At 41.0% G+C, this 24,022-nt stretch overlaps 3 protein-coding genes across 3 annotated transcripts in view; all 3 read left to right on the forward strand.

The window, feature by feature from the left end:
- Positions 1-1,290, forward strand: part of LOC115542989 (sorting nexin-4) — an 11,261-nt gene extending 9,971 nt beyond the window's left edge. The window contains exon 14 of the mRNA XM_030355520.1: positions 1-1,290. This exon is cut by the window's left edge and continues 268 nt beyond it. The gene's annotated coding sequence lies outside the window, so the exon portion shown is untranslated.
- Positions 1-24,022, forward strand: part of LOC115542969 (NLR family CARD domain-containing protein 3-like) — a 397,473-nt gene that overhangs the window by 349,700 nt on the left and 23,751 nt on the right. The gene's annotated exons all lie outside the window — the stretch shown is intronic.
- LOC115542974 (NLR family CARD domain-containing protein 3-like) lies at positions 8,802-14,020 on the forward strand. The gene is made up of 5 exons (XM_030355495.1): positions 8,802-10,523; positions 11,029-11,199; positions 12,035-12,208; positions 12,965-13,138; positions 13,654-14,020. Exons 1-5 carry the CDS (start codon positions 8,935-8,937, stop codon positions 13,889-13,891), a joined length of 2,346 nt encoding a protein of 781 aa, XP_030211355.1. The 5' UTR covers positions 8,802-8,934; the 3' UTR covers positions 13,892-14,020.

Below are 24,022 nucleotides of genomic sequence, written 5' to 3' on the forward strand. Positions count from 1 at the left end.
GCTAGGATTTGAGTTGTGCAGTCGATACGACCCTCAAGGTGGGGATACTAGCGACTGTTAGCTCTTAGCTGTTGCTAGCTGCAGCCTTTAACTTTAAGATTGGCTTCCTATTGCTGTTCTTAAAATGCATCTGGGATAATATTTTATTTTCATCATACACTACGACCTTTGACCTGACATAAAGGAAGCGATCCCAGAATGCCAAGGTTACATATTGTTTGATTCTAAAGCACAACCATTTTAGGAAAGATAAAACTTATGGACATATGGCAAACATATGGAAGAGTAGAACTGCATAAACAATGCATCCAAACACACACATGCACAGAAATTGTTTTCTAAAATGTCAGACATATTGTATAGTTGAATTTATTCATATCATTGAATCAAGTTAATTGTGTTGCCGTTGCAAACTGACTTTGCCATGCCAATTCTGAGATGATTATGAATTTATTCTATTGAAGAATTTAATTAAAAAAATTGCAATCTTCCGCCATTCTATGCAATTTTGTTTCATGGTATTGTTACGTGTTCACAGGAAAATAAAAGTAAGACGGCCGATAAAAAGCGACAGTGTTACCAATTACATTTTATTAGGCGACGGACGATGAAAGCACCAGTCAGTGCGTTTACATGACCCTCAAGAAAATCGAAATTGGGTTAGTCCAACGTTTCCCCTCACGTTTTAATAGACGCCGAGTCGCCGACCTATAAAAAGCGGTATTATTATAGTATTATCACATGGTATTATTATATAATAGTATTATTACAGTATTATCACATTCTATTATTATATTATAGTATGATTAGTATTATTATATATCTGTATTCTGACTACATTAAGGCAGCCTTTAGTTGGCTCAGTGGTGTGTGTGTGTGTGTGTGTGTGTGTGTGTGTGTGTGTGTGTGTGTGTGTGTGTGTGTGTGTGTGTGTGTGTGTGTGTGTGTGTGTGTGTGTGTGTGTGTGTGTGTGTGTGTGTGTTGAGAGTGGATAAGTGTATGAATGCATGTAACTGTATTTGTTCAGGAGGAGGCGCTGTTGCGCCAAATATGTCCTGGAGCCGCGTGTGACTGATGACACCACTACCTTATAAGGGGGATGTTACCCTCCTCCCTCTCTCTACCTGACTCTCACGGAGAGCAGCATGTTGTGCACAGTTCTTCAATAAACATTGTCACGAGATTGATGACTGAAGAGATAAACGTCTGAACGTCTGTTCATCCCTTAGAATTATTATTCCGCTGTGCAAGGTAGGCAGTAGGAATAAGCCTACCTGCTAACACTGTGTGTGTGTGTGTGTGTGTGTGTGTGTGTGTGTGTGTGTGTGTGTGTGTGTGTGTGTGTGTGTGTGTGTGTGTGTGTGTGTGTGTGTGCGTGCGTGCGTGCGTGCGTGCGCGCGCTTTGTATCTTTCGATTACCCAGAAAACAGGTGACCCGCGCTGAGAGGTGCGGCTCTCTCTCTGTCAGTCAAACCGCTTCAGCTCGGTTAATTACTTCCTCATCTAAAACTTCTGTCGCAGCGAGGAGCCTTTCTTTCTCCACTTTGAAAACCTTTCACCTGATTTACTTGTTTTATCAACACTTTAATCTCCGTTTCTTCCCTTACATTTATTCTTGTATAACTTTATACCGTAGGCCTATGGGATGCATTTTAATTAGATAAGGTAAGAAAAGATAAAAGAGTTTACTACCGTCTTTAGGTTACTGGTATGAGTTTACTGTATAGAATACAACGTTAGTTCACGTTTCACTGCTTTTCTGACCCGTGTGATGAACTGAACACTGCGTTCAATATTTATGTGATATGTGTTCGTAGCGACTAGCGACAGGCCAGACTGTTGCTGGACTGTAGGCCTACCACTTTCACAAGGGGGTTCCTGTGGGTCTAAGTAGGCTACCACAGCTTGGGCCATAAAGGGAAAGAAAGAGACTCGTTGGGATCTGTGGTTCAGTAAAGTGACAGAATTCAGACTTCCAGCAGAGAAATTATTCAAACGTTCTTTACTTTTTTCACTTTACAACAATGCATTTTTTTTGTCTTTTGCATATATTTTTCGTGTTAAGCACAGTAGTCTCTGTAAAGACAGAGATCGCATTTAGATTAAAAAATAGCATTGCATCGTTGAGGACGACCTCTAGTGGCGTGGAAGGTTCTTGAACATTTGCGTCCTACGTCATTTGACGCGACCGCCCGTTTCCCGGCAACAGACGATCGCGTTGTCTGTTGCTATTCGATTAAACAATTACATACAATACGAATATAAAGTAATAAACAAGTGTTTTCTAGCGATCCGTTATCTGTATTATGTTATTTCGTCTTTTGGAAACATGAGCCGAATGTTTTTTGCAACCTGCCCGGCAACAGACGATCGCGTCGTCTGTTGCCAGGCAGGTTGTCAAGATGTAAACAACTGATGACGTAGGCCGGTACAATTTTCGCCCCCGGTACAATTTTAACGTGACAGCGCCGCTAGTGTGACAGCGGCGCACATGGTGAAAATGTTTGTGTGGAAGACCATTGTTATTTTACAACACAGTGATATTAGCTATCATAGTGATATTGTAATTAGATATATTTGTTTATGAAATCTAAGCGATTTACTTGAATTTGTTTATGATATCTAACAGATATTTGGATTTGATTTAAATGTTTGATTAGGCATTTTGATTTATTTGAGAACTAACTTGATTTAATTTGTCTTTATCAATAGGTTTTCAACCTAATCCTAATCCTAATCCGAATCCGAATCAAAATCACACTACGGAATGTTTGTTGTTCATGTTCTAAACGATTCATGTTCAATAAGCCGGTGTGTTGGTCCCAGATGACTGCATCACTGTATGGAACGTACCCAGTGGGTTCAGAGGTCAAACTCGTGTTGGAGCGCTCCGGTTCACAAACAAGAGGAGAACCCGGCGTTCTGAAACCCTAAACTATATACTGAGTGAAACTAATACTGAGTGACATCACGTTACAATGGTTGTAAACTGTGCTGGTTCGATGAGACTAAAGGTGTGTGTTGTTGAACACCTGCCTGTAAAGGGCGCAGCAAGAATCCAACCCAACCACATAATCACGGAAGAGAAGTGAAGGAAGAAAATAACCCTGCTATTATAGAAACATAACCATTGTAAATGATGTCACTACATAGACTATACTGTTCACTGTCTGTTTTCTCCTCAAAACCATTTATAACCTTTAATGCTATAACATTAACAGCTGCAGTCGGGTAGAAATGTTTAAAGGATCCATGTTGATGACATTATAATTCATTGATTAGATTTCTGTAAGTGACTGCCTCTGAACAATGAATGACAAGTAACAATATTGGTTTCCTAATTTTAATTAAAAAACGTACACTTGACAGACTTCCAGCTCTGTCTGAAGACATGAGGTCACAGCAACATGACGGGGAGTTCAAACGCACCAAAACACCCTCACCCACATGAAGGCCGATGACTACATGACTAGGAGCCATGGAGGGATTCATGTGTGATGCTGACATCACACTCATGGGACCATAACAATGTGTTTTTGGTTTAAAAAAAAAAAGGAAATAGTCAACTAAATACCTAATCTGTTATAGAATCACACGCCAGTACAACATGCTAACCCTTACTGAGTACTCTGTACTCTGAGCATCTTGTACTGAAAAGAAAATCATCCATCTATTGTATAGATTCTACTGATTCATACGTTCACACTGATGCAGATCTAGTGTTCATATGATGAAGCTGGTGATGTCTTTAAAGGACGGAGGAGGATTGTACATGGAGGAGTTCAGCAGACACAGAGCAGAGGAGGCCTTTCTACGTGATGTGCTTCTATTCATGACGTTATCAGTCTCTTCATTTTTTTTTAACATGGTACCTATGTTCTGTTGGTTCTGCTGTCGAGAAGCAGCTGACTCAGTGACTCAGTGTCTCTACATGATGGTTGAACCATCAAGTGTCTCTTGGTTTTTCTCTGAGCCCCTAAGCATTACAGCTCTCTGTTCATCGTTCATATTTTAATAAAGTTATTATTCTTGGATCAGCCGCCTTAGCATGTCAGTCTGGGAGGAGTATGAACTGGGAGGGGAACTGGTCCAACTGGTTGGTTCATCATTTCCTTGTTATGAGTCAGACGGTTTGCTGTGGCTCACTTCATCACAGCAGGAAGACGACTAAGGTACTGTAGTCCACTCTGATCCGTGATAGATCATAAATATGAATAACTTTGAATCTTATCAGTAGATTGACATTTTTTAAGATTCCTGCTGTACAGAATGCTACGTGTTACACTGTGGGCATTGGGGATCGAACCCGGAACCTTCCAGCCTGGAGTGAAGCGTCAGGTTGACGTTAATAATGACTTTTTCTTCTTGTGTCTCCTTATGTACTTAGGTGACTTTAAAGGTACTTGGGGCAGAATGAGCAGTTATTATATTTGCATTGCGGCATTATGATTGTATTATTTAGACAGCAAGACGGCCATCTTGGTTAGTGAGGGTATTTAAGCGTCATCTTGTACTGGATCTTGTTCTCTGCGAGCCTGCATCACCGATCTGGTTGTGATGTCATACCACATGAGGGAGTCCTTATACGGTCCTGCCTTCAGAGTGGTTTAACCAACACAGGGAGCGGTCGGTATGATATCCGCACGGTGAACTTGATCCTATCAGACACTTTTGAAGCCCTTTGAGACCTTGTGTGTGGAATGATGAATAGTTATTAAAGAGTGTATCAGACACTTCTGGGCAGCATCTACACATCTTTCCCCTCCTTGAGAATGAGAGGGTCTATGAATCTGCGTCTAGGAAAGACCACGCTGCCTCTCATCCAAAGAGACAACAGCCCCCTGGGACCGGAAATACACAGCTCCTATAAAAGCAGAGAATAAACACTGAGTGGACGTAGAAACAAGGAGTTGTGTTTGTGTCCAGGTCTCCAGTCTACTATGGATGAGGAGAGAGAGGACGGGGGTCCTACCTCTAAGACCACTCTGTCTGGGGAACATGGCTGCCGGAGCAGAGCTAAGAGGTAAGAAGAGGATCTCTCTGTCTGTGACTGTTGTCCATCCCAGAGCTCAGCAGTGATACATCATGACCCCATCACTAGTCTGAGTAACAGCTGTGTGTGTGTTGAAGCCCAGAGCAGCAGCAGAGAGCAGACTCCCCTGGACCCAGCTGTGTCTCCATGAAGAGTGACCACTCTATGGGTGTACCTGATAACTTTAAAGATGGACGGCCCTCCAGAGAGGAGAGGTAGGAGTTTCAAACAGACGATAAAAGAGACAAGTTGGTTGTTATCAGACCTTACTGATACTGATGTTTAGTCTGGAAAAATGTGTGTGTGTGTGTGTGTGTGCGTGTGCGTGTGCGTGTGTGTGCGTGCGTGCGTGTGTGTGTGTGTGTGTGTTCTCCACAGACACCAGGAGAGGCCAATGGTTACCAGTGCTCAGTCTGTACAGCAGCATCAAACAGAGCTGGAGATGAACCAGGAGGAACTGGCAGACACACTGTGGGGCGGTAAGAGACTCTTACTTTGAAGACACAGGAGACTATTATTTTGAAGGGCAGAAGAGACTCTTACTTTGAAGACAGGTGTTTCGGCAGCTTGTCCTACCTTCTTTCAAGACGCCGCGCGAGCCCAGGCGAGGGGGTATTTCAGACACACAATCCAGTTCAATCAAACATAATCTAATTACAACGAAAATAGGATCTCTTGTCCTTCTAACTATAACAAAAAATATATTTTCCAAGGTGTACGCGGGTTTCAGTGTAAATGCAAACGAAAAGGTTATATTCCGGCATGTATCTTTGTACATAATTCACATCGGCAATTCTTATTCGTGTTCGTATTCTAGTTTGTATTTGTGGTCAAAACATTTCTCCCGACTGTGGCTGGTGTTTTCCTAATGCGGTCCCCTAACTGGCCTCACATCCTGTCTACCTACATTGAGTTCCAGGAGGCATCTCAAACCAACATAAAAGTGCCAGCAGGGGGAGGTCATTTTCAATAAAGTAAAACTAAGAATAAATTGGCCCTAACAACAAGAGAAATTGTAATTTTAGAAAAACAATATGACACTCTTATGTGTTATTTTCAGACTAATTGACTTTTAACTTCAATGTGGAGATATTTTTCCTCTTGGGGGTTAAACGGTTTGATCCAGATACAGTATGTAGGGTTATTGTGGTGTTATCAGGTCAAATGGTTTAGTCCAGATATGAAGGGTAATTATGGGGCTATCAGGTCAAATGGTTTGATCCAGATATGAAGGGTTATTGTGGGGGTATCAGGTTAAATGCTTCAGTCCAGATCAGTGTTTCCGCTAGAAAACACTGATTTTACAGGTCAAATTGGGGAAAAAACGGACGGATATTGTCTGTGTTAATTGCACTTAAATAAATTGAAAGGCACTAGGCAGGCTATATAAAGAAGAAGAAGAAGTGTGTGATCATATTTTGATTCGCCATGGTTGTTAAATACCGGTACTCCGCAAAGCTTGCCGCCAGCTTTCATTAGCTTGCCGCCGTTTAGGTCATAAACCTACGGTAGTCTATAGCGATCAATTTGAGCGAGTGCACGAAATGTAACAACTTATTTATTTGATCACACAGGCTACGCTACAATCAAAACCCTCATTGTTTTACATGAATTGGCTAAACAAATGACCACTGCAGCATATCTAAACACAATTCAAATGAACACATTCAAAAGTATTTCTGCTCAATTTACAAGGTTGAATCTCCTCGTGACTTCTGTTTGTATACAGCGCGCATGCTGTATGCGCGCAGGGTTGATGCGCTCCACTTTTTTCTGTGGAGAACCAGCGCCTTGAATATTCCGCATAAAACGAAACCAGATCGTTTTCGCCCGTTTCGGCTCCGTGTGGACGGGGCCTTATTTCCAATCGTTCATTATGACCGGAGACATTTAGAATACATTTTTTTACGGTCAAAGACCGGTAATTACCGGACAACGGGAACCCTGGTCCAGATATGAATGGTTATTGTGGGGGTATCATGTTAAATGGTTTGGGGAGGAGAGGAGAGGAGAGGAGAGGAGGGGAGAGGAGAGGAGAGGAGAGGAGAGGAGAGGAGAGGAGGAGAGAGGAGGGGAGAAGAGAGGAGAGGAGAGGGGAGAGGAGGGGAGGAGAGGGGAGGGGAGGAGAGAGAGGAGGGAGAGGAGAGGAGAGAGGGGAGGAGGGGAGGAGAGGAGAGGAGAGGAAAGGAGAGAGGGGAGGAGGGGAGGAGGAGAGGAGAGGGGAGGGGCTCGATACCTACCGGTCTGCTCGCACGGCAAAATGAAATCAACCTCAGCTGCATGTCACTTTGAAAAACTTTGTGTGTGTGTGTGTCTTAAGACAATGGCGGAGCCATTGCGTGTGTGTCTAAGCCGTGGTCACATGGACACTTCTGATCCAATTCAATTTCTAATCGGAATAGATCTATTCCTATCATGCAATCTGAATGTACTGTATGTATGGCATTTACAAAAGTGGTGGGCGTACTTCCGTGTGTCTCTCACGCACAACCTTTATGTTGGTCTGGACTTATATGATATATGTAAGGGATACATTATATTATACATTATCCTGCTTATTACACGGCTCCTTGTCAAAACGAAACAATAGCTTCACACGGTTTGTCTTTTTAGAATTACCATTCGTAGTGTTGACCGGCAGAGTAATAGTCCGCCAAAGATGTTGACGTCACTTAGCAACCGGACACGCTTGATAAGTTACCGGACGACTTGCAGAGTGATAAGAAAAACGTGAGTCAGGCAAAAAATGCACTTTCCTTGACAGCGGTCTAGTTTGGTGTGCACAATAGTACAGACGGACCAATTGCTAACTACTACAGCTGCTGATGCCATCTCTCTAAGTTCTAAAGGAGCCGCACCCACCCCAAACCAATCGGAATGAGTGTATACATGTCGATTATAGCGGACTACACCACCTCTTCTATTCCGCATGGAATTCTATTCCGATCAGAGAATTGTATTCCAGTTGAGGTGTATATATGAAAAAAAATTATATCGATTGAGCTGTTCTTCCACTTCTAATCGATCAGAAGTGTCCGTGTAAACGCGGCTATGTGGCGGAGCTATTGCGTGTGTGTGTGTGTGTGTGTGTGTGTGTGTGTGTGTGTGTGTGTGTGTGTGTGTGTGTGTGTGTGTGTGTGTGTGTGTGTGTGTGTGTGTGTGTGTGTGTGTGTGTGCCTGAACGTCCTCACACTCTGGCGTCAACGGAAATCAATAAGAGCAACTGAAAACTATGCCGTTAAGAAACTCAAACTGTGATTCTGAAAAAGTATAAAAGCTATCAAAATTTCATTTTGATATTATTGAAGATTGAAGTGTACAGATTTGTTCAATGGTTTGACTCAAGGTAAACGGTGGAAAATTGAATTAGTTACATGTTGACCAGACGACTTCAATGAAACCAACTGAAAGTAGTAGAAAGGAGTCGATGCATTCAGCGTTACATGAAACGGGGATATTGACGACGATCAGATCGACTATCGACGATCTCTAGGGGGCGCAATCGGATGATGAAAGCTTGTAGACAATCGCCCAACCCTAATCTGTACCGTGCAGTCCTTGTCACGACCAGCTTCTCCGACCACAAGTAATGAAGCCAATAAATATCATAAAGTTGATAATTTAACGGGAAATATTGACCTGGTTCCACTGATGTCACCATCAACTAACTGATGTCTTCTGTTTTTCTTCCTCATTTAGAATCTGCTGCTGTTGAGTGCCAAACTAAATTCAAGTCTCGTTTGAAGAAGAAGTGGTGGAGTTTGGATGAGGGAATCACACAACGAGAGCAAAGACCTCTGAATGAGATCTACACAGAGATCTTCATCACAGAGAGAGGCAGTGGAGAGGTCAACCAGGAACATGAAGTCAGACTGATTGAAACAGCTTCCAGGAAACGAGCCATGAAGGAAATACCAATCAGATGTGTGGACATCTTTAAACCCTTACCTGGACAAGATAAACCAGATAAACCAATCAGGACAATAATGACAACTGGAGTGGCCGGCATTGGTAAAACCGTCTTAACACAAAAGTTCACTCTGGACTGGGCTGAGGGCAAAGCCAACCGTGACATAAACTTCACATTTCTCCTCACTTTCAGAGAGCTGAATTTACTGAAAAATAAAGAGTTTAGCTTGGTGGGACTTGTTCATCACTTCTTTATTGAGACCAAAGAAGCAGAAATCTGCAGATTCCACCGGTACCAAGTTGTCTTCATCTTAGATGGTCTAGATGAGTGTCGACTTCCTCTGGACTTCCAGAAAAAACAGATCTGGACTGATGTCACAGAGTCCACCTCGGTGGACGTGCTGCTGACAAACCTCATCAGGGGCGACCTGCTTCCCTCCGCTCGCATCTGGATAACCACACGCCCTGCGGCAGCCAATCAGATCCCTGCTGAGTGTGTTGACAGGGTGACAGAGGTGAGGGGGTTCACCGACCCTCAGAAGGAGGAGTACTTCAGGAAGAGATTCGGAGACGAGGCACTGGCCAACACAATCATCTCCCACGTCAAGAAATCACGAAGCCTCCACATCATGTGTCACATCCCAGTCTTCTGTTGGATCACTGCTACTGTTCTGGAGGACATCTTAAAAACATCCAATAGAGGAGAAGAGATGCCCAAGACCGTGAGTCAGATGTACAGCCACTTCCTGAGGGTTCAGTCCATACAGGGGGACAGGAAGTACCATGGGAGGGCTGAAACCGATCCAGACTGGAGTTCAGAGAGCAGGGAGATCATTGTTTCTCTGGGAAAACTGGCTTTTAACCAGCTGGAGAAAGGCAACCTGATATTCTATGAGGAAGACCTGGCAGACTGTGGCATCGACATCAAAGCAGCCTCAGTGTACTCAGGAGTGTTCACCCAGATCTTTAAAGAGGAGTTTGGGCTGTACCAGGCCAGGGTGTTCTGCTTTGTCCATCTGAGCCTCCAGGAGTTTCTGGCTGCTCTTTATGTCTTTCTGTCCTTCATCAACGATGGTGTCAATCTGCTCTCAGAAGAACCACCCACCTCTGGGGAAGATAAACTCCTCCTCCTCTACCAGAGTGCTGTGGACAAGGCCTTACAGAGTGAGAACGGACACCTGGACTTGTTCCTCCGCTTCCTCCTGGGCCTCTCTCTGGAGACCAATCAGATTGTCCTACGAGGTCTGCTGGGACAGACAGGAACTAGCTCACTGACCAATACAGAAACAGTGTCTTACATCAAGGAGAAAATAGATGGAGATCTCTCTCCTGAGAGAAGCATCAACCTGTTCCACTGTCTGAATCAGCTGAACGACCGTTCTCTAGTGAAGGAGATCGAACAGTACCTGACATCAGGAAGACTCTCCAGAAAATCTCTCTCTCCTGCTCAACTGTCAGCTCTGGCCTTCATCCTACTGACATCAAAAGAGGAGCTGGACGTGTTTGACATGAAGAAATACTCTGCTTCAGAGGAGGGTCTTCTGAGGCTGCTGCCAGTGGTCAAAGCCTCAAAAACATCTCTGTAGGTTCACTAATAACATGTATTACAATACACACTACACAATATAAATATAACTGGAATATAAGGTTAAAATAATATGCAAAAGATCCCTGTAAGTTCATAACAACATGTTTTACTATTCTACTCACAACAGAATAAAGTTGAGTTAAGTTATAGAATAATATACAAAACATCTCTGTAGGTGTCCTATTAACGTGTATTACAGTACACATAAGAGAATATTCAGAACAATAGAACATAGAAGTAGTTTTCATTTACAATTTACAATTAGGGCATTTAGCAGACGCTTTTGTCCAAAGCGAATTACATCGTTTAATACACACCTTTAAAAACATTTTCAATCTCAACTAAAGAACTATTTAACATTTCACATTGAATATATAATGAACTTTTATGCACCTAATTATTTAGTATTTTTTGTTAAACTAATTAAATTCCTTCATTATTGAATAACTTAAAGGTTTAGGTTATTTTACAGTTCCTAACATGTTTATTTTGTGTGAAGGCTCAATGGCTGTGGTCTGTCAGAGAGATGCTGTGAAGCTCTGGCCTCAGTTCTAAGCTCCAGCTCTAGTCTGAGAGAGCTGGACCTGAGTACCAATGATCTGCAGGACTCGGGAGTGAAGCTGTTCTCTGCTGGACTGGGGAGTCCACACTGTACACTGGAAACTCTCAGGTCAGTTTTAATCAATGTGCAGATACACCACAATCCATATCAGAGAACAGTTATATTACTCAGCTGATAACTCAGTGCCTGTGGTGACCACATTAATGACTTTAGTATCATAGAAATGCTACATCTTGTTGTTGAGGTGGATATAGTTATTAATATTTTGCCTGTTAAGCCCTTTGAGACTGTAATGGTGATTAAGGGCTATACAAATAAAATTGAATTGAATTGAATAGATCCATATGCTTGCAAAGTTTAATTATAAAAACAAACATGAACACAAATATAACGATAGTGTCTCCCGCGTACGGGACGGTGATAGCTGAGAGTCCGAACTGTACACTGGACACTCTCGGGTCAGTTTTACCCAATGGTCACCCAGAATAACACCAAAAGGGTCAATATCAGATCACATTTAACAAATTTACATCCAGAAAGGTTAGGTCATAAATACATTGTTTTCTTAAGAATAATTCAACATATTTATATTTTTGTTGGCATGACAGTTTAGGTACACATTATATTCTTAGTTTGTAAATGATGGTATAATGTGTGTATTGTATAACATTATTATTCTGATTATCATGTAGTCAGACAGTAAAGTGTGGTTTAGAGTTGTTTAATAAAGTTTAATAACCACCTATTAATAAAACTATGTTTAAGTGAAGTATAAGGATAATTTTTGCTTGACAATTTAACATCTGTGTGAAATCTTTGTCTTGAAATTTTAAGATCCGGGTTATTCATATTATTTGTTATTTCATGTATTTAAAAAAAATGGTTATAATTCTCCCATAATTTAATTACAGTTCCTAACAGGTTGTGTTTATTTTGTGTGAAGGCTCAATGGCTGTCATCTGTCAGAGAGATGCTGTGAAGCTCTGGCCTCAGTTCTCAGCTCAGACTCCTGTAGACTGAGAGAGCTGGAGCTGAGCTTCAATGATCTGCAGGATTCAGGAGTGAAGCTGCTCTCTGCTGGACTGGGGAGTCCACACTGTACACTGGAAACTCTCAGGTCAGTTGTAATCAATGTGCAGATACACCACAATCCATATCAGAGAACAGTTATCTTACTCAGCTGATAACTCGGTACCTGTGGTGACCACATTAATGACTTTGGTATCATAGAAATGCTACATCTTGTTGTTGAGGTGGATATAGTTATAGATCCATATGCTTGCAAATTTTTTATTATAAAAACAAACATGAACACAAAATATAACGATAGTGTCTCCCGCGTACGGGACGGTGATAGTTGAGAGTCCCAACTGTACACTGGACACTCTCAGGTCAGTTTTACCCAATGGTCACCCAGAATAACACCAAAAGGTTCAATATTAGATCACATTTAACAGATTTACATCCAGAAAGGTTAGGTCATAAATACATTGTTTTCATAAGAATTACTCAAAATATTTATATTTGTGTTGGCGTGACAGTTTAGTTAGACATTATATTCTTAGTTTGTTCATGATGGTATAATGTGTGTATTGTATAACATTATTATTCTGTTTATCATGTAGTCAGACAGTAAAGTGCGGTTTAGAGTTGTTAAATAAAGTTTAATAACAAGCTATTAATAAAACTGTATTTTAAAGTGAAGTATAATGATAATTTTTGCTTGATAATTTAACATCTGTGTGAAATCTTTGTCTTGATATTTTAAGATCCGGGTTATTCATATTATTTATTATGTATTTAAAAAAACTGGTTATAATTCTCCCATAATTTAATTACAGTTCCTAACAGGTTGTGTTTATTTCGTGTGAAGGCTCAATGGCTGTCATCTGTCAGAGAGATGCTGCGAAGCTCTGGCCTCAGTTCTCAGCTCCAACTCCTCTAGTCTGAGAGAGCTGGACCTGAGTACCAATGATCTGCAGGATTCAGGAGTGAAGCTGCTCTCTGCTGGACTGGGGAGTCCACACTGTACACTGGAAACTCTCAGGTCAGTTGTCAGCCTCTTCTTCAAACTGGTTATTCTAGCTTCCAGTAAGTGCTGCTCCTGCCTGATGCATTTCTGTTGCTCTTTTCCCTGCTGACAAAGCACTCCCTGGTTCTACACAATGTTAGAACCTGTGAAGAAACGTTCTTAGCGTACCAAATACAGCAGACTTCTCCTAACTCTAACTGAACAATATCTCATTGAGTTGTAGCTGTTTTAGATCCTGTTTCACATCCAAGTGAAGGAACTTCTGCTGTCTGTGATGATGTCATCTCCCCACCAAATGTGGTTACTTTATTACAAACTGCTCTCAACCAGATACAATAAATGGTGTGTGTGTGTGTGTGTGTGTGTGTGTGTGTGTGTGTGTGTGTGTGTGTGTGTGTGTGTGTGTGTGTGTGTGTGTGTGTGTGTGTGTGTGTGTGTGTGTTTTTGTGTGTGTGTGTGTGTGTGTGTGTGTGTGTGTGTGTGTGTGTGTGTGTGTGTGTGTGTGTGTGTGTGTGTGTGTGTGTGTGTAGCTTGTCTGGCTGCCTGGTCACACAGGAAGGCTGTGCTTCTCTGACCTCAGTTCTGAGCTCCAACCACTCCCATCTGAGAGAGCTGGACCTGAGCTACAATCACCCAGGAGACTCTGGAGCTGCGCTGCTCTCTGCTGGACTGGAGGATCCACGCTGGAGACTGGACACTCTCAGGTATGGAGAGGACAGCTCACCACTCAGGGACAAAGTCTCCTTCAAGGATTCAAGCTGCTGCTAGATTAAGTGGTTTGAAGAGGCAGCTGTCACTCATGTTGTGTAGAACGTGATGAGACAGCAGATGATGAAGGTGAATGTTTCAACATGCTGCTCTCACTTTGTTTCCCCCCCAGCGTGGAGCACGGTGGAGTGTGGAGGCTGAAACCAGCTCTAAAGAAGTGTAAGTGTCTGTTTGATTCATCACAAAACACACTCACTATTGAGATGGAAAGTCCATCCACACAGCAGGAGGTGACGTCCGTCATTCACATGTGGACTAGTGTATACGTTTGTGTAGCTATGTTTCCCTGTGTTGATCTATGTCTAGTATGTTTGTTATAGGTGTGTGTACGTATGTGTACATGTCTATATATAGTATGTATGAACCAGTTCTATGGTATCAACAGTTAGTTTCCAGCCTGTATGTGAGCTCAGCTGGTTCAGTCTGTTGTTTACACAAGTGGATCATAATGGATGCGTATCGGAACCTTTCAAAGTGTAATATCTTGAAAAGTATGTTGACTATGGCTTAAATATTCCATAGGAGCAATGACCTCATCATGCTGAACGTTTTGATGTGTAATATGTGTATGTCGTGTAAATATTACGGTAGTGGATTTAGTTTATACATTTTTCTAGGCTTCAATGTTTGCATGGGACAGCCACTCACCAATGTTCACAAATATATTTCTAAAGCTGATGATGATGATGATGAGGAATGGTTCAGCAACTCATCATGTCCTGGTCCCGATCCCGGTCCCAGGCTATAATGAAACTTGATGTAACAATTGTGTAACTATAACATCACATGACCCCCCCCCCCCCGGGGCAGCTCATCATGTCTTGTTCTCCCTCAGATGCCTGTGACCTCACCCTGGACCCCAACACGGCCCACAGACACCTCTCTCTGTCTGAGGACAACAGGAAGGTGACGTGGGTTGAAGAGGACCAGTCGTATCCGGATCACCCAGACAGATTTGACTCCCAGCTCCAGGTGTTGGGTAGAGAGGCTCTGACTGGCCGCTGTTACTGGGAGGTAGAGTGGGAAGGAGGGGTTGATATAGGAGTGACATACAGAGGAATCACAAGGAGAGGAGGGGGTGGTGACAGCAGGCTTGGATGGAACAAGTCCTGGAGTCTTCATTGTTCTGATGGTCGTTACTCTGCTCGGTACAACGGTATAAAGACAGCCCTCCCTCTCCGCCCCGCTGGCTCCACCAGAGTAGGAGTGTATCTGGACCGGCCTGCTGGCTCTTTGTCCTTCTACACAGTGTCCCCAGGTGGAGGAGGGTCCTCAGACACACTGACACACCTCCACACCTTCTGCTCCTCCTTCACCCAGGAGGACCTCCTCCCTGGGTTTGGGGTATGGGGGGGGTGCTCAGTGTCTCTGTGTCGGTTATAGACACACACACACACGCAAACACACGCACATGAAGGGTGCGTTAGGGGGAGCATGGGGGGGGGGGGGAGGTTCAGGGGTTAGGCTGATGGGCGGCCGGTGGGGCTGAGGGGGGGTGAGGGTGAGGGGGGTTACGGCCCTGGTGGCTCATTGTCTCTGTCAGTTATTGTCTCGCTCTCCAGTGAATACACATGAATACGGAATAAACACACACGTGTATAAATACCCACACACGTATAAACACACACACACACACACACACGTATAAACACACACACACACACACACACACACGTATAAACATGTCACATGTCTCTGTGTCTCCCTCTCTCTCTTTTTCTTTCCCTCCCTCTCTCTTTTAGTATAGCATGATAAACCACAAAACTTTAACATCTTCCATAGTTAGATAAGCACATTTATTATTTGAAATGTATATAAATTACCTATCGATGGTGAATGTTTGATTATTTTCACTTTTCAGACATCACCAGTTTTGGTTTAAGGGCTCTGATATCATCATTTTGGTCATAATCCTGATTTACGACCTGCTTTAAAGCAGATTTTATATTTTATTCATATAACCAAGAGGTCTATGGGATAATGTTGCATTCTGTAAATTACTTTATACTGAATATTTATTCCTTTTGTTCTCTTGGGAAGCAAACGGCGGCAGAACATGTTCAGTTATTAAAGATACGTGCACACCTGTTGATGATTTGTAATGCCTGCTTCTTCTACGATTTTAGTCCTTGTATTTATTGTGTACATGTAAAGGACTATTCTTCTGTTGTATTTGTTAATGAAGCATATTTGTAATAAACAACTCAGTGGATCCAACTGAAGGTTCTCGTGTGTTCAGCCGATGGTTCTTCCCCTTTCTTCAGTTTAACTCTTTCAAGCTGAGCAGATGTTTCTCCAGAGCCTTCTGTTGGTTGTCCTAGCAACACACCTGGAATGTCCCTCCAGCCCCTTGGGTCCCAGCAGCTCTCTGAGGGGTCCTGACCCCTGACCTGGACCCAGTCTTCAGTCCCAGCTCTCTGAGGGGTCCTGACCTGGACCCAGTCTTCAGTCCCAGGTCTCTGAGGGGTCCTGACCTGGACCCAGTCTTCAGTCCCAGCTCTCTAAGGGGTCCTGCCCCCTGACCTGGACCCAGTCTCCAGTCCCAGGTCTCTGAGGGGTCCTGACCCCTGACCTGGACCCAGTCTCCAGTCCCAGGTCTCTAAGGGGTCCTGACCTGGACCCAGTCTTCAGTCCCAGGTCTCTGAGGGGTCCTGACCCCTGACCTGGACCCAGTCTTCAGTCCCAGGTCTCTAAGGGGTCCTGACCTGGACCCAGTCTTCAGTCCCAGCTCTCTAAGGGGTCCTGCCCCCTGACCTGGACCCAGTCTTCAGTCCCAGGTCTCTGAGGGGTCCTGACCCCTGACCTGGACCCAGTCCCAGGTCTCTGAGGGGTCCTGCCCCCTGACCTGGACCCAGTCTTCAGTCCCAGGTCTCTGAGGGGTCCTGACCCCTGACCTGGACCCAGTCTCCAGTCCCAGGTCTCTAAGGGGTCCTGACCTGGACCCAGTCTTCAGTCCCAGGTCTCTGAGGGGTCCTGACCCCTGACCTGGACCCAGTCTTCAGTCCCAGGTCTCTAAGGGGTCCTGACCTGGACCCAGTCTTCAGTCCCAGGTCTCTGAGGGGTCCTGACCCCTGACCTGGACACAGTCTCCAGTCCCAGGTCTCTAAGGGGTCCTGACCTGGACCCAGTCTTCAGTCCCAGGTCTCTGAGGGGTCCTGACCCCTGACCTGGACCCAGTCTCCAGTCCCAGCTCTCCAAGAGCTGCCAGCACATTGGTACTGTGGGAACCACCACAGTACCAATGTGCTGGCTGGCAGCTCCATCTTGCAACCCCATGGGCATCGGTCTCGAGGACGTCCTAGACTCACATACGTGGATGTACTCAAGAAGGATGCGGGAGCAAAAGTACCAATGAACTGGACAGATGTATGGAGAATCGGGATGACTGGAAGCAACGATGGAGGGCTCGTCTGAGGACGACCAAGAGATAGTATTATCACATGGTATTATTATATTATAGTATTATTACATGGTATTATTAAATTATAGTATTATCACATGGTATTATTATATTATAGTATTATCACATGGTATTATTATATTATAGTATTATTACATGGTATTATTATATTATAGTATTATTACATGGTATTATTATATTATAGTATTATTACATGGTATTATTATAGTATTATCACATGGTATTATTATATTATAGTATTATTACATGGTATTATTATATTATAGTATTATCACATAGTATTATATTATAGTATTATCACATGGTATTATTATATTATAGTATTATTACATGGTATTATTATATTATAGTATTATCACATGGTATTATTATATTATAGTATTATCACATGGTATTATTATATTATAGTATTATTACATGGTATTATTATATTATAGTATTATCACATGGTATTATTATAGTATAGTATTACCACATGGTATTATTATAGTATAGTATTATTTCATGGTATTATTATAGTATTATCACATGGTATTATTATATTATAGTATTATCACATGGTATTATTATATTATAGTATTATTACATGGTATTATTATAGTATTATCACATGGTATTATTATAGTATTATTACATGGTATTATTATAGTATTATCACATGGTATTATTATAGTATTATAACTAGAGCTGTCAAGCGATTAAAATATTTAATCGTGATTAATCGCATTAATGTCATAGTTAACTCTAATTAATCGCGATTAATCGCAAATTATTTTTCTATGCTAAATATCCCTTGATTCTTTGTCCCATAATTCTTCTCATTTTAATTCTCTTATCAACATGGTGAAGTGCATCGGCTTGCCTTGTGCAAATGATTTTTTATTGATAACAACATTGGCATATACACTGATCAAAACAGGACGATACAAAAAAAGAGCCTATAGTGCAATTAAACGACTGCTTTGAACAAATGTAATTTGAACATAGCAGTCAGGCTACTGCTTCTTTGTTTTGAGCCAAAAAAAAAAAAAAAAAAAGTTTTTTTTTTTTTAATAAATTAATTGCGTTAATCGCGCGATAAAAAATTTAACGCCGTTAAATTTGGTTTGCGTTAACGCCGTTAATAACGCGTTTAACTGACAGCTCTAATTATAACATGGTATTATTATATTATAGTATTATTACATGGTATTATTATAGTATTATCACATGGTATTATTATAGTATAGTATTATTACATGGTATTATTATAGTATTATCACATGGTATTATTATAGTATAGTATTATTACATGGTATTATTATAGTATTACCACATGGTATTATTATATTATAGTATTATTACATGGTATTATTATATTATAGTATTATCACATGGTATTATTATAGTATAGTATTATTTCATGGTATTATTATAGTATTATCACATGGTATTATTATAGTATTATCACATGGTATTATTATATTATAGTATTATTACATGGTATTATTATAGTATTATCGCATGGTATTATTATAGTAGTATAACATGGTATTATTATATCATAGTATTATTACATGGTATTATTATAGTATTATCACATGGTATTATTATATTTTAGTATTATTACATGGTATTATTATAGTATTATCACATGGTATTATTATAGTATAGTATTATTACATGGTATTATTATAGTATTATCACATGGTATTATTATAGTATTATAACATGGTATTATTATATTATAGTATTATTACATGGTATTACTATAGTATTATCACATGGTATTATTATATTATAGTATCATCACATGGTATTATTATATTATAGTATTATCACATGGTATTATTATAGTATAGTATTATTACATGGTATTATTATAGTATTATCACATGGTATTATTATAGTATTATAACATGGTATTATTATATTATAGTATTATTACATGGTATTATTATAGTATTATCACATGGTATTATTATATTATAGTATTATTACATGGTATTATTATAGTATTATCACATGGTATTATTATATTATAGTATTATTACATGGTATTATTATAGTATTATCACACATGGTATTATTATATTATAGTATTATTATTATTATAGTATTATCACATGCTATTATTATATTATACTATTATTACATTATATTATTATAACATGGCATTATTATATTATAGTATTATTCCATGGTATTATTATAGTATTATGACATGCTATTATTATATTATAGTATTATTACACAGTATTATTATATTATATATCGGCCTATATATCACACATATTCTATAAGGCAGACTTTACAGATGGCTCAGTGATCTGTGTGTGTGTGTGTGTGTGTGTGTGTGTGTGTGTGTGTGTGTGTGTGTGTGTCTGTGTGTGTGTGTGTGTTTTGAGAGTGGATAAGTATATGAATGCATGTAACTGTATTTGTTCAGGAGGAGGCGCTGTTGCGCCGAATATGTCGTGGAGCCGAGTGTGACTGATGACACCACTACCTTATAAGGGGGCTGTTACCCTCCTCTCTCTCTCTACCTGTCGGAGAGCAGCATGTTGTGACCAGTTCTTCAATAAACATTGTCACGAGATTTATGACTGAAGAGATAAACGTCTGAACGTCTGTTCATCCCTTAGAATTATTATTCCACTGTGCAGGGTAGGCAGAAGGAATACGCCTACCTGCTAACACTGTGTGTGTGTGTGTGTGTGTGTGTGTGTGTGTGTGTGTGTGTGTGTGTGTGTGTGTGTGTGTGTGTGTGTGTGTGTCTTTGTAGCTTTCGATTTCCCAGAAAACACGTGACCCGCGCTGAGAGGTGCGGCTCCAGTCCATGCTCCAGTCAAACCGCTTCAGCTCGGTTACTTATGCTGCTATCCATTTGGATGGTACGCTGGTACGAACGACCAGCTTCAGCGAGAACGTGACGTATTTCCCTTGCTCCAGCCTTCCAGTTTACCATTTGTGTTTCTGTCGAGCCACGAGGGGGAGTAGTAGCAGGCTAGTCATCATTAGCAACATAGCCTCTTTAGCAAACCAGCTTCAAAACAAAACTGTACATTGAATTGCACGCAAAGCAAGACCGTGCAATGCATATATTGGTGACCGGATTAAAGCAGCAATGAAATCAAGTGTGTAAGAGGTTTTAAAAACGACATTAAAACCACCAACGTGGTACAAATAGAAAGAAAATACATGTCATCCCCCATTAACTATGGGCGCAGCCATCTTCTTTGCGAGTTGTACAGCTCTGCTCGCTCTACTTTGAAAGCGACGAGATACTACGACCAAAAGGGGGCGTGCCTCAGTGAAATGCCGCAAGAAAGCTGGGAGATTTGCGACTTTACCACTTCGTAAATCCAAATGGATAGCAGCATTACTTCCTCATCTAAAACTTCTGTCGCAGCGAGGAGCCTTTCTTTCTCCGCTTTGAAAACCTTTCACCTGATTAACTTGTTTTATGAACACTTTAATCTCCGTTTCTTCCCTTACATTTATTCTTGTATAACTTTATACCGTATGGGACGAATTTTAATTAGATAAGGTAAGAAAAGATACAAGACAGTTTACTTCCGTTTATAACGTCTTTAGGTTACTGGTATATAATAATGAGTTTACTGTAGAGAATACAACGTTAGTTCATGTCTCACTGCTTTTCTGACCCGTGTGATGAACTAAACACTGCGTTCAATTATATTTACGTGATATGTGTTCGTAGCGACAGGCCAGACTGTTGCTGGACGGGTTCCTGTGGGTCTAACCACAGCTTGGGCCATAGAGGGAAAGAAAGAGACTCGTTGGTCATAAGAGGATACCCTATCGGTGTGTTGAGTTTCACCAGTTGATTTATGGAATCTGTGGTTCAGTAAAGTGACAGAATTCAGACTTTGTTCCAGTAGAGAAATAATTCAAACGTTCTTTACTTTTTAAATTTTACAACAATATATTTTTTAAGTCTTTTGTATATATTTTTCGTGTTAAGCACAGTTACAGTCTCCAAGGTGTTTAATTCTCATCTCTCTGTTCTCATCTGCTGTACACATCTGTACTGTAGTGAGGGCAGTGTGGTTATGTTGTGGGGTTCATATTGACGGTCTATGACGTCCATAATGCTTTAGTGTGACGCAGTCACGATGATCTCTCAATAAACAACTAAAGTTCAGAAGGCAAATTAATTGATGGATGAGTTGTGTTTGTGTCTCCTGGTCTCCAGTCTACTATGGATGAGGAGAGAGAGAAAGGGGGTCCTACCTCTAAGACCGCTCTGTCTGGGGAACATGGCCGCCGGAGCAAAGCTAAGAGGTAAGAAGAGGATCTCTGTCTGTGACTGTTGTCCATCTCAGAGCTCAGCAGTGATACATCATGACTCCATCATTAGTCTGAGTAACAGCTGTGTGTGTGTTGAAGCCCAGAGCAGCAGCAGAGAGCAGACTCCCTTGGACCCAGCTGTGCCTCCATGAAGAGTAATAATAATAATAATAATACATTTAATTTAGAGGCGCCTTTCAAGACACCCAAGGTCACCTTACAGAGCATATAGTCATCAGAGTGACCGCTCTATGGGTCTACCTCCTGTATTTAAAGATGGACGGCCCTCCAGAGACGAGAGGTAGGATTTACAAACAGACTGGAGTGGCTCAAAACTAATCCAACTTTTTCTAAAAAAAAGGCCAGAGCAGCAGCAAAGCGGCAGACTCCCCTGGACCCAGCAATCGTATGAATGAAATTAATATTAAGACGACTTGTAGCAGACTTTACATGTTTAACTTTAAAGGTTCAATGTCTTTCAAACGGCCCATTCATTGAATCAGTTTGAATTTATCTTTGGAGGTGAAGGGATTTGTTGAAACAAATTAACCGTGAAGAACAACACAGGTCTGTGTTGAAATGCAGAAACTGACTGCTCTATTTTCTATGTTAGCTAAACACATTGTGAATCAACACTCTATGCACAGTAGGGCTTTGACTTTTGCCCAAAAATCCTAATAGAAGTTTGTTTGTTTATTAATATTAATATTTGAATATATTTGAATATTTATTAATAATATTTTGAACATTAAATGCCTTCAGTAAGACCTGGATTGGGCTTCGCGGGGTTTGTTTACCGCGTTGCTGTGGTTACCGGTCTTGCGTGTTCCAACGGTTTATTAGGTTTCTAATAAATCGCTGTCTAATCAATACTTCATTCACTGCCTCTTCCGTGGTCATTACAATATTATGAATGGACTGCGTGGGGTTCTCCGACGTCTCTCCCTCTTGGCCTGCCCATAACAGGTTCCAATATTAAGGGCTGCCTAATATTCGTTCGAATTTTGATTTATTCTTTGATAGTCGAATTATATTCGAATAAAGAAGTTCAGAGTCAAAGCCCTAACACACAGTATGAAGGGTACTTAGTGTGTTTTTATGTCAACATGTTAGTGCTTAAATGCCATAATAACTTCACTTTTCAGCTCCCCTTTATATTTATATTTAAAAAAATCATAGAAATATTATTGAAATGGAAAGTCATGAGATAGTAGTTGGGTAGTCCTGCAATAAATGATGATGCAACGATATCCACAAGTCCTAACTTCCAGATGGTGTTTGTTTGTCAGAAGGAGGCAGGAGAGAGCAGACTCCCCTGGACCCAGCTGTGTCTCCATGAAGAGTGACCACTCTATGAATATACCTGTTACCTTTAAAGATGGACGCCCCTCCAGAGACGAGAGGTAGGAGTTTCAAACAGACTGGAGTGGCTCAAAATTAATCCAACTTTTTCTAAAAAAAAATGTGCATGTGTTGAAGGCCAGAGCAGCAGCAGAGCGCAGACTCCCCTGGACCCAGCAATCGTATGAATTTAATTAATATTAAGACGACTTGTAGCAGACTTCACAGGTTTAATGTTTAAAGGTTCAATGTCTTTCAAACGGCCCATTTATTGAATCAGTTAGAATTTATCTTTGGAGGTGAAGTGATTTGTTGAAACAAATTATCCGTGAAGAACAACACAGGTCTGGGTAGAAATGCATAAACTGACTGCTCTATTTTCTATGTTAGCTAAACACATTGTGAATCAACACTCTATGCACAGTAGGGATTTGACTTTTGCCCAAAAATCCTAATCGAAGTTTGTTTGTTTATTAATATTAGTATTCGAATATATTCGAATATTTATTGATAATATTTTGCCCATTAAATGCCTTCAGTAAGACCTGGATTGGGCTTTGCAAGGTTTGTTTACCGGGTTGCTATGGTTACCGGTCTTGCGTGTTCCAACGGTTTATTAGGTTTATAATAAATCGCTGTCTAATCAATACTTCATTCACTGCCTCTTCCGTGGTCATTATATTATGAATAGACTGCATGGGTTCTCCGACGTCTCTCCCTCTTGGCCTGCCCATAACAGGTCTGAATATTAAGGGCTTCATAATATTAGTTCGAATTTTGATTTATTCTTTGATATTCAAATTATATTTGAATAACGAAGTTCGGAGTCAATGCCCTAATGCACAGTATGAAGGGTACTTAGTGTGTTTTTATGTCAACATGTTAGTGCTTAAATACCATAATAACTTCATTTTTCAGCTCCCCTTTATATTGATATTTCAAAAATGATAGAAATATTGTTGAAATGGAAAGTCATGAGATAGTAGTTGGGTAGTCCTGCAATAAATGATGATGAAACGATATCCACAAATCCTAACTTCCAGAGGGTTTTTGTTTTTCAGAAGGAGGCAGGAGAG

Source organism: Gadus morhua, chromosome 4 (assembly GCF_902167405.1).
Source record: "Gadus morhua chromosome 4, gadMor3.0, whole genome shotgun sequence".
Taxonomy (NCBI): Eukaryota; Metazoa; Chordata; class Actinopteri; order Gadiformes; family Gadidae; genus Gadus; species Gadus morhua.

What these genes read in the sequence shown, in the direction of transcription:
- LOC115542974 (XM_030355495.1), top strand. Translation starts at nt 8,935, where the DNA reads ATGAAGGAAATACCAATCAGATGTGTGGACATCTTTAAACCCTTACCT. An exon ending in AAAGCCTCAAAAACATCTCT is followed by an intron (nt 10,524 to 11,028) that starts GTAGGTTCACTA and finishes TTTTGTGTGAAG; the next exon opens with GCTCAATGGCTGTGGTCTGT. An exon ending in TGTACACTGGAAACTCTCAG is followed by an intron (nt 13,139 to 13,653) that starts GTCAGTTGTCAG and finishes GTGTGTGTGTAG; the next exon opens with CTTGTCTGGCTGCCTGGTCA.